The sequence below is a fragment of the Phascolarctos cinereus genome, unplaced genomic scaffold (genome assembly GCF_003287225.1).
Source record: "Phascolarctos cinereus isolate Bilbo 61053 unplaced genomic scaffold, phaCin_HiC Scaffold_726;HRSCAF=1367, whole genome shotgun sequence".
In the NCBI taxonomy this organism is placed as follows: Eukaryota; Metazoa; Chordata; class Mammalia; order Diprotodontia; family Phascolarctidae; genus Phascolarctos; species Phascolarctos cinereus.
The window spans coordinates 220,910,038-220,926,458 of NW_027556098.1; the positions used below are offsets into that span (position 1 = coordinate 220,910,038).

The following is a 16,421-nucleotide window of genomic DNA, read 5'->3' on the forward strand; positions in this document are numbered from 1 at the left end:
AAATAAAGATTACAAAACCTGTCTAAGCTAGAAACAGTTCCTCAGATTTTTTTATGTCATTTAAAGTACAGTGGGCAACCAAATTACAAGTGAACCAGGATGTGGGCAGCAATGGGGTAAGCCTGGTCAGAAGGGGCAAGGATCAGGATTCTAGTTAAGCAAAGGTCCTGGTAGATTACAAGCAAGACCAGAAGCCCAGAGTACCAGACAACAAGTAGCACAAGAGCAGACAGGTCTGACTCGAGGAGAACGAGATAGGCAAGAAGTCAAATGCATAACTGAATAGGTTGCTCTCTCCAGAGTCAGCAGGCAGAGGATTACATCTGGATAATTCTGTTAAGAGAGGGAAGGGTAGACAAGAAGAAGTAACCGATTTAATTAGGTAAAGTACAAGCCCTAAAAGATCAGAGGGTCATTAAGACTAGCACTAAAAAGCAGAGAGAGACATCATACATCACATTGCCTTTCAAAAAGATGTTAGAGCATAAAAACTCAAATAAAAAGAGAAAAGCATAAATAAATATTATGTACATCCTTTACAGACCACAATGAAATAAAGTAATCAATAAAGGAAGTAGGTACAAGGGATACAGACCTAAATGGGGTTAAAGTAACAATATTCTAAAAAATGAATTAGAAAAGAAAGAGCAACTCTGCATAAAAAAGGAAAGATAATAGCGAAACAACATACCAAGAAAAAATGAAACACAGTTAAACCAGTCCTGAAGGGAAAAAATGTATGTCTGAAAACGTTAGCAAAAGAAAAAAAAAAGGATCCTATAGTCTTCTCCCTTAGAATGTAAGCTCCAAGAGGGACAGTACTACTTCAATTGTGCTTTGTATGTTTAGCACCTAACACAGTGTTTAGTACACAGGAGGGCTAAATAAATGCTTTTTCATTCATTTATTTATTCATTCATTAGTTCATGCTTTTAGCAGCTCAAATTAATGCTTCAAAAGAGAATCTTTATGATCTTACCAAGGAGAAAAGTCAGCGCTTCCATCAGAGACTGAAGTAAAGGACAATGTAGCCAAAGATGAAGAGAGATTTTGAGGTATGTAGTTGGGAATGAAGGGAGCTCACAACAGACGGGCTCTTTTCTCAGTGAGCTAAGATGAGGACATCTGATAAAGTGGTACAATAGGTGGGAGAGTTTTGAGGAAAGAAGGAGAAGTTTTGAAAAACTGCTGAGATTAGTAGGACAGAGTCAACTAAGTGAAAACAAAAGGTTTACCACAAAACAGTGAAAGTCTAGTTAAAATTCTGTAACACGATTTTGTAGTGAACCCTATCAGTAGAGAGATGTGACTTCCTCCAACCTCATTCAACAGATCAGGAACGGAGATGGCAGATGTTGGGCATGATCTACAGCTGGTTATTAGCCAGGCCTGAATCGTAGTAGGGCAAGGGGTCAAGGGAGGCAAATTTGTGGATACACTGGCTAACCACAGGGTCAAGGCTATAAAGGGAAGAAAATGAGGCCAGAGCAGAGGTGATGGGCTAGGAGTGAAAGTACTAAATGGTTATGGTGAGGAAGAAGACTAGGTTTACAAGGCAGGACAAGAGAGAAGGCAGAACAGGAGATTGTGAATACAGTGGAGAATGTCAAAGTTCAAATTCATAGAAGCAGTACCATTATGGGTGAGGATAAAATCTAAAACAAAACCTTATGGCTGGCTACAGTAGATGCATTTATAGGTCTTGGGATTTGAGGAGGTTGATAAATTGGGAAGCCAGAGAGTTTATGGGGACACATCAACACCTCCACTAAGGCCCCTTAATATGAGGACAAGGGTTAGGATCAACAGCCAGATTGCTCAACAGGATTCCTTGGAAAAGGAGGAAAAGTGTATCTGGAAACCAGTACATCACAGCAAAAATGATTTGGACTAGTTGATATATACAAAGTTAATCTCAAAAGAGGAGAGGTCCCTGGGTGATGGTGGTAAACTAGGGAAGTAGAGAAGCAGTGCCTTCAATAGGGAGGAGATTTCTAGGAGCACCAGAGGCTGAAGAAAGACCCCACTAAGAGCCAGTCCCTTGGCCTGGAAAATGACTCTCAAAGAAAGTCAGAGCTCTTTTCCAAAGAAGTTTTCAATTTACTACAACAATGCCAAAGGTGACTGGTTCTAGGCATTATCCCCTTGCTTGTCACCTGATAAAAACATAGCAGGGCCAAAAACAAAAACCTTCATCAATACAGAAATTAGTCTGTTGGATGGCAGAGTCTCTAGGCTCCTGTTCTCTGTAGGATTTATTCTTTTATCCTAAAGAGGGGCAGTGGTTCAGAGACCCTAGCATTTAACTAAAGTGATAAATATTTACTCTACAACATAATCAAATAAATTCTCCAGCCCTAGGATCAAGAATACAAACAGGACCTATTACCTCAACAGGCACTCCTCTATGAAACTTTACTGTGAGTTATTTCTCACTGGAGAGGTAGAATTTGGATTGGGGTTTTCCTGGAATTATAAGATCAATAAGTCGATAAAGTGCAGTCTAGTCCTAATTCATTGTAGTGATTTGGCATAAAGGAATAGTGCATTTAGTGCAAATTGGCTTCACCACCAATTCAAACTTTCTGTATGTAATGAAGGAAGAGGGTCATCTCCTACCCTAGCTAATCAATCCAATTGGACTGTGACGTGAAATTTTAAATGTATAAATAAGATGATATATACCTTGGGATCTTTTTATGAGGTAAGATACTCTTGATTGGGTCCAAAAAGAAACTGTTTCAGTAGGCAGAAAGGATCGATTATAACTATTGACGCTTTATATAAAATAGTCCATTAGTGAACTTTGGGTTGGGGGGGGTGCACCAACACGTAACACGTGTACTTATTTTCCCTACTCTTTATGTTATCTAAATTACTAAGTAATCCCCCTCCCCAACTTCCCTTCATTCATACTCTGTTTCCAAAACAGGTAACATACCTTATCCATTAAGATCTTTAGAGCTCCTAAATTCAGAGCAAACTATTGTTCCAAAGGACTGTCAAGTGGACTACTGAGCAGACACTGACTTGTTGAAAGTGATAATTCTGAAATAGTATTAATAGTGATCCTTGGACTTTAATAAACTGAAAAAATTTTGCATGGTTCCCTCAATCCCCCTTTTATCCCTCTTCCAGCAACTATTGTTGGTATAATATATGAAAGTAAATACATGAAAGGGAATGAAGAGAAAAGAAGAAAAATCAAGAAATCAATTAATAAACATTTATTAAGCACTTACTATATACAAGACACTGTGCTAAGCACTGGAATAACAGTTAACAAGATAGCAAATATAGCATCTTAACTTAAAAACAATTTGAGAATAGATCATAGCAATTATACAAATTCACTCTCATTCATTCACAATGTAATACTCATTAGATGCCCACTAAATGTAAGGCACTGGGGATAGTTAAAAAAAAAAGGAGAAGTATCTGTCCTCAAAGAGCTTATAGTCTACTGAAAGATTCAACATTTACACTAACAAATAAATGCAAAATAATTCGAGGGAAGAGAAAGTACTGACAACCATGGGAATCAAGAAACACTTCATATAAAATTCCTGATCGGTCTCTCTGTCATGGATCTCTCCCAATTCAATCTCTCCACAGGCACCAAACTGACATTCCTGGAAGACATCTGACTCCAGCTCCCCTACTCCAGAAGTTCCAGTGGCTGCCTACTAATAATGAGCACAATCACATAGAGACCCCTCTATTTGGTATTTAAAGCCCTTTCCTTTTTGACTTGAGACAACCTTTATAAGCTTATTGCATGTGAAGCCCCTTCACACTATTTACCTTCCAGCCAAATAAGCTGATTTATTGTTTCTTGCACATAATGCTTTATCTCCATGTCTTTACATGGAGATATCCCATTCCTGGAATATTGTATTTCCTCTTCACCACCTCTTGGTATCCCTGGCTTCCCTTCAAGGCATAATCATGAGTCCTCTCCTGACCCTGGAGAGTGCCCAAACCACACTGACATTACTTAGAATATGAGTGAAGGAGTCACATGTAGAGAACCAGCTTCAAAACAACTGGTTTCAAGTCCCAATTCTGACATATTACTGTCTGTGTGGCGCTAGGGAAGTTGTTTATCTCTCAGTGCCCCCAGGCAAATCTCTAAGGCAACAAAATTGCAGAACAGCTTCTAAATTGCATTGATCAAGGGTGGTCTGTCACCATGTAGTTCTCTTCATTGATAACATCATATCAATGGAAGTCTGCATCAGAATGTTGCTTACCTATTGGGATGGTGTTTCTCTCACATAGAATATAATTTCCTCAAAGGCAGGGATGTTTCCTTTTTGTCTTGGTATATCAAGCATGTTGTCATTTGTTTATTCATTTTCGACTCTTTGTAACTCCGTTTGGAGTTTTCTTGGCAAAGACACTGGAGTGGTTTGCCATTTCTTTCTCCAGCCCACTTTACAAATGAGAAAACTGAGGCAAACAGGGTAAAGTGACCTACCTGGGATCACACAGCTAGTAAGTATCTGGGGCCAGATTTGAACTGGTGGAGATGAGTTCCTGATTCCAAGGTCAGTGTTCTATCCACTGCACCACCTAACTGCCCCCCCATCCCCAGCATAGTAGGTACTTAATGCTTATTGAATGAATGAATGAATGAATGATGACTGAAATGTAAAAAGAAATTATCTCTAACCTCTGCCCCCCCCAAAGACAACTCTATTCAGATAACTCCTTCCACACATTCTAAGCTCTAGCTGGACTATTGTCTAGCATCTAAATGTGCACTGAATCCTCATTCCTCTAAAACTCTGCTCACAATGTGATTGGACAGGTTTTGCTGTCTTTAACTGCTGAAGGTCCCGCTCAATGCCATCTCCTCGAGGAGCCTGTCCTGACCTCTTCAACCATGAGACAGCTAGGTGGATAGCATGATGGGCCTGGAGTCAGGAATACCTCAGTTCAAATCTGGCCTCAGTTACTTACTAGCTACATGATATCAAGTAAGTCACTTAACTGCTGTCTCCCTCAGTTTCCTCAACTATACAACAGGGATAATAGAAGCACCTACTTTGCAGGATTGTCATGAGGATCAAATTTGATAATATTTGTAAAGCCCTTAGCACAGTGCCTGACACCTAGCAAGGACTCTACAAATGCTTGTTCTGTTCCCTCCCACCATGATAATGACCTTCTCTCTCAAATCTCAATTACGACACTGTTTTACAATTTTATGTATGTAATATCACTGTATATTTAGCTATCTGTATTGGTATCTTTTGACCCCAGTAGACTGGAAGCACCATGTCATTCCTTATGTAAACTTCATAAATCTCCCAAGGCCTTGCACAGTGCTCTATATACAACAAATGCCTAACAAAATCTCTGTTGAATTTGTAAAATTATTTTCCTGAATATGTTATATAGGAAGCCATTTTATACAGTGAATGAACACTGAGACAAATAACCATTTTGGGCATTATTCAAAGAGCATCTATAATGTGACTCTGCTAATGCTAATATTGCTGTTGCCCTGTAATAGCATTCAAGTGAAATCATTTGCAAATGTCTATTTTAAATTTCTCTAAAATACATAAAAATTAAACCTCTATTGAATATTACCATATTTTTCATTAAACCAAGGATAGAGGGGAACCAATCTGTTCTTCCTCAGTCCTATTAATCAATGGCAGATGGAGGAAGTACCCGTAGTCTCAGCTACTCTGAATCTGTCATTAGTAGGATTTTAACTTATCAGCCTGATTAGCTTAAATGGATTGTGTACTGCAATCTTTATGCTTTAATCATCTAGATACTACAAAAATATGAAATGTGATTTCCTAAAAGGCAATGTACTATTGCAACACGTAGCAATTTTCTGTTAGCAACTGGAATGCCACAATATTCATAAAGAGACACTTAAGTATATTTGTTTCAAGCACCTTCCTGAAAAAGGCAACTGAAAAGCTTAGTGTGCTATCAAGCAATGTGTATTTTGCTCTTACCCCCTCTCTACTCTCCCACCATCTCTGTCACAGTTTTAGACAGTAGTTACTCCCCCATCTCCAACAGAATCAAGTTTGATTTATCACTTTATCACTTTGTGATAAATAAAAGTAATAGCACCTACCCTCCTTCCCCCCAAAAAATCCAAACACCAAGAGATCTAGCATATCAGTTCATTGAAAAATGTCAAAATTAGCAAAGGAAACCAGTGGTTTTCAGTGAAGTTATGTTTCACTAACTCAGATAGTAACAGAAATAGTCAAGACTAGTTAGTGGTTAGGCGGGTCAGAAGAAAGGTCTGTGAGTCAGGAATCTAGACTTTTTTTCCTTAAGGTCTGCTGATGACTCCCTCTGCGACCCCTTTGTGAAAATAATTACACTCTTTATGCTTTTTTTTTAACTCCTCCTATTCTCCCTTTTCTCAAGACTTTCATTCTTTCTCTCCCCATCTTATTCCCTAAACATAAAATCACCTACAACCTAAGGCATGATCTCCAAAGCATCCCGTGCATGCTATTTAGAAGCCACGGGACTCACATCTCTGATGAGAAATGACTTGAAATAGGCTCACACAGAAACAGTATGGACATGTGACTAGAGCAAAATGACAAACAAAGACCATTTCTGTATGGGGGTAAACAAAGGCTATCAAAAAACAAACCATCAAGTGGCAATGGAGAGCCAGACCGATGTCCCAGAATTAAGACCTTTGACCATCAAATTCACAAGAGTTTTATTGTCAACAAGCATTTTTTAAGCACTTACTATGTGCCAGGTATGGTGCTAAGCTCTGGAACACAAATGCAGGCAGAAAGATAGTTTCTGCCTTTAAGGAGCTTATTAGATTCTAATGGGGAAGACATCAAAGAAACTGAAAAGGCTGGGAGAAGATGACAGTACCCAGGGTGGAATTAAAATTATTAATGATTTTACAAGAAAAACAACTTTATATCTGAAAACACTATCACAAAAGATTTCTATAAGAGAAAGATTATTGGGAGGAGGTAGTTTAGACAGCAAGGATATGTTTTTTTTTAAGGTGTCTTTCTTTTCCCCATTACCTTCCCACCCACCCCCCACCCCAACAAAATAAGCTGTATTTTCTCAGATGAGGCACTGAGCTTCTAGGGAACTTAGCTTCCTTCATCTGCTAGATGAGAGAAGTAAAACAAATAATCTCTAAAGTCCTTTTGGGGTCTAAAAGCCTAATAATTGCTATAATTTTTATCAATAATATTTACTTGTAAGCATTAATATTAATGGTAGCTCCTATTTATACAGAATGCTTTGCACTTTTATTATAAAGAAAAGGTTTATGGAGTCTTATTAGAGGAAAGGGTTAAAGAGGAAGTTAAAAAAAGAATCACAGCCTTGAGGATACTCTCTGGAAGACTGGTGCAGTGTAATGGGTAAAGGCAATGGTCTAGGCTACCCAGCCCTGCTCCTTATGGTATGTCACCTGGCAAATCACGTCTCTCTGAGCTTGTCTACTACTTTGTAATGTGTGACTAGCAACATTTGTACTGCTATGGTGGAGAAGAGACAAATTAAGTAATGTATGTAAAGGGCTTTTTAAATGTCGTTTGCTGTTTCTACTCTTGCTATTTAAATGTATAAAGGCATCAGGAATATAATTGGCCAGAAGGGCTAAAAAGAAGATTAAAGTGATGAAGGGAAAACAATGAAAAATTTCAAAGGACCACATTTGTGAGATGATTTGCAATATCTGTGGAAATTGTGTTGGTTTTGCTTGTTGGGGGGGAGGGGGAGACTGTAAATATGTGTACTATGTAAATGGATTTTAGAATAGTAATTAATTTTTTAAAACCCATGGCATGAGGTTGAGAGTGTGTCCGGTCATACCAATGCATATGGCCATTCCCTGGGATCACAGAATCATCAATTTAAGAGTAAAATGGAACTTAGAGTTCTTTAAGTCCAACCACCTCATTTTATATTTGAGGAAAGTTAGGCCAGTAGGGCAAACATTGGGTAGCTAGGTGGCAAAGCTGATAGAGTGCCAGGGCTAGAGTCAGGAAGACCTGAGTTCATATCCGGCCTCAGATACTAGCTGTGTGACCCTGGGCAAGTCACCTAACCCTGTTTGCCTCAGTTTCCTCATCTGTAAAATGAGACGGAGAAGGAAATGGCAAACCCATTCAGAATCTTTGCCAAGAAAACCTCAAATGGAGTCAAGAAGTTGGACACAACTGAAATGATTGAACAACAACAATAAATAAAAACTCTTAACAGCTTCAATGTTAAGGTCTCCTGAGATTTGACAACCTGGAAGCCTAAAACAGATTGCAGCTCAGCCTCTATGATTCACTTGAGAAGAGCTAGCTCCATGCTTCTGGCATATTTGTGAACTCTTCAGAAGTAAAATATTAAAGCAACTTCAGATATCAATTCACTATTCATTATACTTAAGGGTGTACATTTCTAAAACAGCCTCTCATTTGGAAGGTTATAAATAATTTCTTTTGTAACCATTTTGCTGTTCAGTCATTTCAGTCATGTCTAATTGTGTGATTCCATTTGGAATTTTCTTGGCAGAGACACTGGATGCTTTGTCATTTCCTTCCCCAGGTTATTTTACAGATTAGGAAACTGAGGCAAACAGGGTTCAATGACTTGCTGAGGGTCACACTGCTAGTAAGTGTCTGAGGTAGTATTTGACCTCAAGTCTTCTTGGCCATCCACTACAACACCCAGCTGCCTTTTGTAACCCTGTCTTTCATGGCTGTCCAATCTACTGTTGAAGATAATATTCATTCAGATAGATAAGATACCGTTTATCCAATTAACCACCTTATTACAAACTAGTTAACAACCCTCCATGCATCAAAGGAAAACTTATTATTTTGCTGACTTAAAAAATATATATTGCTTAAACTTTAAGCAAACAGAGCACACCTTCTGCTCTTAGGCTGCTTTTCACCAGCATCTGCTTTTCCTAAACCTGTCAGAAACCCACAGTAATGTTTGGTTTTTTGCTGCAACTCCCTTCTGATCATTAATACTAGCCTATGCAAGTGAGTATCTATCCATACCTTTAATCTTTATCACACCATCATTTAATGAATTAATCATGCACATTTACCAAGATTAATCTTCAGTCCAGAGTATTACTAAATAAAAAAATATTTCATGCAAATTGCACTGAAATCCTGTTTTTAAATAAAATGCAAGCATACCTCTCAACACCCACCCCCTTTTAATCAATAGTAAATAATCAATTAACAGCTCACAGAGGGCATAGAGGAGAAAAAGCTTATAGAAGAAAAGCACTCATGATAGTGCCTTCTTAGAGAGTCCTAGGAAGGCATCAGGGGGATAAAGGCAGTAAGTAAATCCAGAACGAGCCCTTCTGAGTCCAGTGAGGGATTAGCCCAAATTGAGATTACTCTTCCTATATTTGAAGTTCCAGAATAGAGGGATCAGAGATTTAGCGGGAAGTAAAAAGGTAGATATTTCCCCCTTAGTTGAATAAAGCAGGAAAGAAAGTCCTAACTTTAAATGATTATATATAGTATGGGGGACCTGCTAGTCAACTTGATGTGAACTCATCATTGACTAAAAAGTAACCTAGAAGAGGTATTGAACTAGGGAGGAAGTGGGGGAGAGCTAGGGTTGTTCAGATGGTTTAGTTGTTTTTTAGTCATATCTGACTCTTCATGACCCTATTTACGGTTTTCTTAGAAGAGATACTGGAGTGGTTGACCATTTCCTTCTCTAGCTCATTATAGATGAAGAACTGAGGCAAACAGGGTTAAGTGACTTGCCCAGGGTCACACAGCTAGTCAGTGTCTGAGGCTGGATTTGAACTCAGGAAAATGAGTTTTCCTGACTTGAGGCTGGGCACTTTATCCATCGCGATACCTAGCCAGAACTAGGGTTAGAAGCTCTCTACGATCCTTTCCATTTCTAACATTCTAAAGCTTTCTAAATGTGCTCCTTGATCCAACAGACATCCTGTTACCCAGCACTCAAAGTAGTACAGGTGAAGGCTAGGGAGGTAGGAGGTGTGAAGAAATTAGAGAGAAATAGTTACAAGATAGAAAAAAGTTATTATTTGGTAACTGTTCAGGAATACCGTAGCTTTTCCCTGGCTTGCTAAGGGCATGCTAAACTGATTTTGTTTACCTAAAACAAAGTAACATAAATATAGCTGAAAGACAAAAGTAACAAAATCATTGGCCAGAATGTTACAGTTGTAAATTCTCGAACTCAAAGGCTCTCATTTGTGCGCAACCATCTCTGGCATTTAACTTGAGTTTCACTAGGTAACAGGTAGTAACTTTTTTGAGAAAAGATAAATTCCAATATTAGAAATACACAGATTTGAAAATTGTTAAGGGCCAACAGAATCTATCCTATTCCTAGGAATTAGGCAACTTTTTTTTTTTTTTGCTTTTTGGTGAGGCAATGGGAGTTAAGTGACTAGTGTCATGTGTCTGAGGCCGCATTTGAACTCAGGTCCTCCTGACTCCAAGGCCAGGGCTCTATCTACTGTGCCACCTAGCTGCCCTGCAACTGTTTCTAAAATCAAGAATGTAAAAAGGCAGAGGGAGGCTGACTTCTCCTAAGTCACACATAGTTAATTAGTGACAGTCTAAATCAGAATCCAGGTTCTCTGACCTCCAATCCAGTGAATGCTCTTTCCAAGCTGCCTCCTCACCCTTAAACTAATGTAGGTGAAAACATACCTGTTTGGGTATACACTTTCTGCTCCCTGTAACTCAAGGAATTGCCCTTTCCAAGAAGTACTTTTGCAGTTCTTGAAATCACAATTATGGATATTTAGACTTCATAATGCAGTAGAAATGAGAGGCAGCATGGCATAGAACAGGTTATTAACCTTTTTTTGTATCATGACCACTTTTGGCAATCTGGCGAAGTCTACTGTCTCCTTCTCAGAATGTTTTTAAATTCATAAAATACAAAGGATTGCAAAGGAAACCAATTATATTGAGATATAGTTATCAAAAAAAACCTTTTTAAGCCTAAATCACAGACCTCCCCCTAAGATCCTTTGGTGTAGTAGAAAGCAGACCTTGGAGGAGCTAAGTTCAGATCCCACTCCGACACATATTAGCTGTGTATGCCAGGCCAAGTCCCTTTGCTTTTCTGTGCTCCAAGCAACTGTTTATCAACCAATCAATAAACATTTATTAAGTGCCTTTTATGTTCTAGGCATTCTTCTAAGCCATGGGAATACAAAAAGAGGCAAAAGGCAGTACCTGCCCTCAAATAGCTTGCAATCTAATGGGGAAGACAACACGCAAACAAGCTACACATAGGATAAATAGGAAACAATTTTAAAAAGGAAAGCACTAGAATTAAGAAAGGTTAGGGAAGGTTTCCTGTAGAAGGTGGGATTTTTGTTGGGACATAAAGGAAGCCAGGGAGGTCAGTAGAGTGGAGAAGGTCACACTGCATTGTTAGACAGGAGCTTCCTTATATCAATGAAATTACAGTTCTGGCCTCTATCCCTATTCCAATATCGCAATAAGAGAACATAGCTGTGGTGGTACCAGGGTCAAAATTCAGGTAGATGTTAAACCTTCCTGGCTCTTTTTCCCTTGGAATAATGATCCAAAACAACCATCAAGCTAGTGTTATCTGTGGATTCACAAAATTGACAACCACCATGACCACACTGTTATTATTATGAAGCCAAACATAGCACATTTGTATAAATTCCAATTTTATTTTAGAAGGAGCCACGCAATTTTAAAAACTAGACATTTCAATCTGTCATGCAGATAGTACGCATTTACCAACAACGACTTCTCATCTGTCCCTTCATCTATATTGGAAATCAACTGTACCCAGCTAAATCAGAGTTTCATAAAGGTTGTTCCCAAATTACTAAGCATGAGGTTATTCAGAGCTCAGTTAAAATTCATTGACTGTATATGGTTCCATTTTTAACTAGCCCTGCTGTGCCTACATATTGTAGCACATATGGCTACATAAGACACCATGCACAGGCCAGATACCTTTACTCTCAATCCTGAAATGGCAGAGACTCAAAAATGTCAAGGTAGGATTGAAGAATGGGAAAAATACATTGCCAGAAAATGTTATTTAAATTGTACTTTGTATACTTATGTTACAAAGAGAACAAACCCAATTTCATGTTTTCTACCTTATCTAGTATGTTTGGGGCACTAATTAATTAGAAAGAACCATGCAATTATTTGTGTTTGTGTGTATGTATAACTATATTCTGCTTTTAAAACTCAAATCATAAAAATTTGTTATTAAAATATGCTAAATTACATGGCAACTATTCCTATTATGAAAAGATTCAGGTCAAATTCCTTTAAGTAGTATGCTCTAATAAGTACATTTAAAATAAGTTCCAATTTGCAAAAGAAAAATTCATATTCCAATCTACAAGGACATATTTATTATATAAAAGTGAATTGCAACTATATTAACAATAATGACTACATCAGCTACATCAATTGAACAAAGCAGGCTACTACTGAGGTTATAGTCAGAGGTCTGAGTATGGTAAAGGTAAGTGGGAAGAAGAACTCTCTTCTAGAGTCACAGATTCCATGAATAATTCCCCCATATATTCATTCTGCCAATGGATGCTCTTCACCACTGGAAGAAGCAGGTGAAATAGTGTGAAGATGGCTTCAATGCAAACCTATCAACACACCCGGAAAAACAATCTAAGTACAAATCCAAGTCAGTTACCTTTTTTTTTTTAGTGGACAGCAGGAATTCATGAACATCATTACCTTCCTAATTTAAGCCATAAATGAGAAATCTTTGACTTCTAGGGAGACCATTTAATGTAATGCATGTTTTTAAAATACCCTAAAAAAAATCCAACTGCATATCTACATGTCAGTATGATCCAATTTCTGCGACTGATGGATGAAAACAGCTGTCTCCTTTGTAAGTTACACATTAAATCATGAGTTTGTACTTTAAAATAAATAAATAACATATTCATGAAAAGAAAACATGAATTTCTAGTTTTCAACTTTCCCAGATGTCAAAAATGGATTGCATTTAAGGACGAGACTTGTTTCCACCCTGTTTAAAAAAAAAAGCTACTTTTTTTTCTTCACATAGTGAACAGTCTGGAATCAGAATAGAGAAGAAGCCAAGAACATGCAGATGTCTGCACTCAAGTCGTTTTCTGGCATGCTTTTGTTCTCCAAGAAATAAGAGCACACATCTTTCTACAAATGGAGTAGCTGACTACTCAGATGTGAGCACATTGCTGCTATGACAAACCTTGCTTATCCAGTAGTCTCTTTTAAAGATTACTAAGGTGGGTATACATTCATCTTCTCAATAAATATTTGATTTCTAATGCCATAATCAATAAATCGTAAATACAGCTACATTTTCAGTTATATTTCAGCACCTATTGGGACTAAGTAGGTATATTTCAGATTACATTATTTAAAAAACAAGGGTCTTTTTTTTCCTAGTAGGCATTCTAATGGGCATTTCAATTTCTTTATTTCCATAATTGCCTAAGTTCTCATAGTATGCATCATTTTGCCCATTTGAAAATACAAATTACAACCATCACATCAACAGATTTTTCATGGAAAAGGCAACTTTGGAATAACAAATTCTGTCTTCCTAAACAATTTTTTCAAAGTACCTCCCAGGAAACCACGACAAAGCTGTCTTTTTTATAAATGGTGGGGGGCAAAGAGGATCAAGGAAGAATCCTAATTGCTCACTATCCTGTGACCTAAGAAATTAAAATATTTCTGTAGTCTTTTGGAAAAACACTTCCATGGACCCCACTACATTTCAATAATCTTAGAAGAAAACACCACCTGGAAAATCTACCTTAGAAGTAAAAACTAAAAACATGAAATAGGTTTTAAGTTTAGTTTTGATAAATTACACATACATATGTAATTACATATATATAAATTACATACACGTGTATATGTATGTATATATACATACACACACATAAATTACATATATACACACACACACACAAATACTACCAACATAAAAATATGTTTTAACTTTGCATTCCAGTTCAAAATGATTATGGCTATCAAACTAAACTATCTGGAAATTCATCATTACCAAGTCAGTTACTCCTTTTAAGAAGCCTATCTCAGAACTGGTCTGCAGTGCTGGAGATCTCCAAAATTAGTCAATACCTTTCCCACATGGAAATATATTTAACATTCAGGTAGGCACCTTAGGTGATAAATATGACTACTGAGAAGCCAAGTGGGGCCAAAAGCCAAGAAGACACTAGGGAAAAAGGGGGAATGTGGGGAAACAAGTTCATAAAAACAACACCAGGACCAAATGATTTGAAGTGTCTTTCTTTCTCCCTTCTCATCCGTTAGTCCCGCTCTATTAGAATTAGATGTGTAGTATCCAAGCATTCCCAATGAAATTCCGCCTCCTAGTGCTACAGTTGAAGCAACATACAGGGTGCCCTGGTTGGGCAGGAGGGGAACAGTGAGAACCTATCCGAGCTAAGTCCAATATATGCCCATCAGCAGCAGCTTTTCACCTTTTGTTCCCCTCTCCCCAAGGAGAGAAGGTAGCAGTACCAAGAAGATCCAAAGATAACAACCTGCACTTCTGTTAGAAAGCTGAGTCCCTTTTTTGGCATTCTTGGGTCAAAGAATTAATGAGCAAGTAAGAATCTCTCTTCCCTTAAATCGGGACTCATTTGTGTCCACTCTCCTGCTCTCTACACAAAGGCTCTGGGATGCCGGGGTCACTGGGTGACAGGGAGCGAGAAAGAGGAAGATGCCTTGCTCTACAGAGTCTGGATAAGGAGGACGGCAGCTGCACCAGGATGTGTGCTAGGGAGCGGGTGACTGACTGACTGTGTGTGTGTGTGTGTGTGTGTGTGCATGTGTGGGTACGTGTGTATGTGTGTGTGTAAGGGCGAAGGGAAGAGATAAAGGGAGAAGGGGGAAGGAGGCAGAGGGAGGGAGGCAGAGACGTACGTGTGTGTGTGTGTGTGTGTGTGTGTGTGTGTGTGTGTGTGTGTGTGTGTGTGTCGCGCGCGCGCGCGCGCGCGCAGGGGGAGGGGAGGAAGCCGTCCAACCCTTCTTACCTTTCAAATACCAGCCTGACCATGAAGATGAAGAAGGCCAAGGGGAAAGCAAGATAGAGATCTTCAGCCTGGGGGAAAGTGGCTTCTTCTGTATTCTTCAGATCTGCCCAGGTGACATTGTGGGGGAGCCAGAACCTCTCGTTCCAGAACCAGGCTAAGATCCCTGCCATCTTGCTTTGTCCAGCCTTGTCCTGCAGATCTCGCTGCAGCGGCCGGGCTCCTTGCAATGTCCCGGGGATAGAGGAGGGCGGGGATGTAGGTTCGTCTGTCCCTTGGAGCCTCCGCAGCCGGGACCGCGTCTGCTCCTCAGCTGCCTCTGCCACCGCAGCTGCTGCTGCTGCTGGCGATGGCTCGAGCTCCTTCTGAGCCCTGGCTCTCGTCTCTCTCTCTGGCCGCGCTGGGGAGAGGGGCCGCCTCGCCTGTCACATGGCAGCCCAGGCTGCTAGCCCTGATTGGCTCTTCCTGCCGTCAACCAGCTCCACACACGCGGACCCACGGATGCTTCCCCACGCCCCTGAGTGAAGGCGCAGCCGCTGCGCTCTGGGGTGCAGTGGACACTGTAGGGATCCCTAGGGCAGGCAACAGACCAGCTCCCGCCCGCCACTCCTCCAACCTGGAGAACTGAGCGTGTTACCTGTGAAAGATCCCTAAAAGCTGTCCTGGCCAATGTGCATGCTCGCACATGCTCAGTGCAAGGACTCCTGCCCCATTGGAGTTCCAGAATGAGAACTCTATACTTTCCCCCGATTAGTGGTGGCCGCCAAAGATGACTGGCGGGATGCGGAGGAACTACACCGCTGCAGTTCGGAATCGAATCTTGGGCTGGAGATAAGCGCAAAAAAGGGGAAGGCTGAAGTTGATGTAAAAAAAGGGTGGGGGGGGAAGGAAAGAGTGATCCACGTTCCTGCTTGAAATAAGAAGAGAAAACAGAGCTGGTGGCAAGAACGGAGTTCCTCCAGCCCCCGCATTCCCCCTCTGGTTCTCTTACACCACTCCTCACCCAGAGTTCTTGTTTCTTACGCTTGATGTTTTAAGCTCACATGCTCCAAAAAACGATTTTTTCGAGAATGGTGGTGATGATGAATGCTGATGACAAATAGCAACATTTTGTACCCATTCTCAGGATCTAGTGAGTGCTCAGACCAAAATTCTGGCTTCCTGCCTCATTCATTGGTAATTTCATCAATTCTGCCTTCAAAAGTTAGAGCACAGGGGGCAGTGGCCCCTGGGCAGGAGAGGATCGTTCAAAAATTAATTCCACAAATAGTAAGTGGGAAGAAATTCTAGTGTAGAAAGAGCACTGGATTTAGTGTAGATACGGAGGACTTGGGTTCAAATCTCAGTTGTG

The 16,421-nt window shown here is 39.7% G+C and overlaps 1 protein-coding gene across 2 annotated transcripts in view; it reads right to left on the reverse strand.

Moving 5' to 3' along the window:
* Positions 1-15,566, reverse strand: part of CERS6 (ceramide synthase 6) — a 291,461-nt gene extending 275,895 nt beyond the window's left edge. The window contains exon 1 of one of the 2 annotated variants that reach the window (XM_020990906.2): positions 15,074-15,566. In XM_020990906.2, coding sequence (XP_020846565.1) covers positions 15,074-15,243 — 170 coding nt within the window. In that variant the 5' untranslated portion in view covers positions 15,244-15,566. The remainder of the gene's footprint in view (positions 1-15,073) is intronic. The other variant, XM_020990907.2, reaches the window with a different exon arrangement.
* Positions 15,567-16,421: the final 855 nt, after the last annotated feature.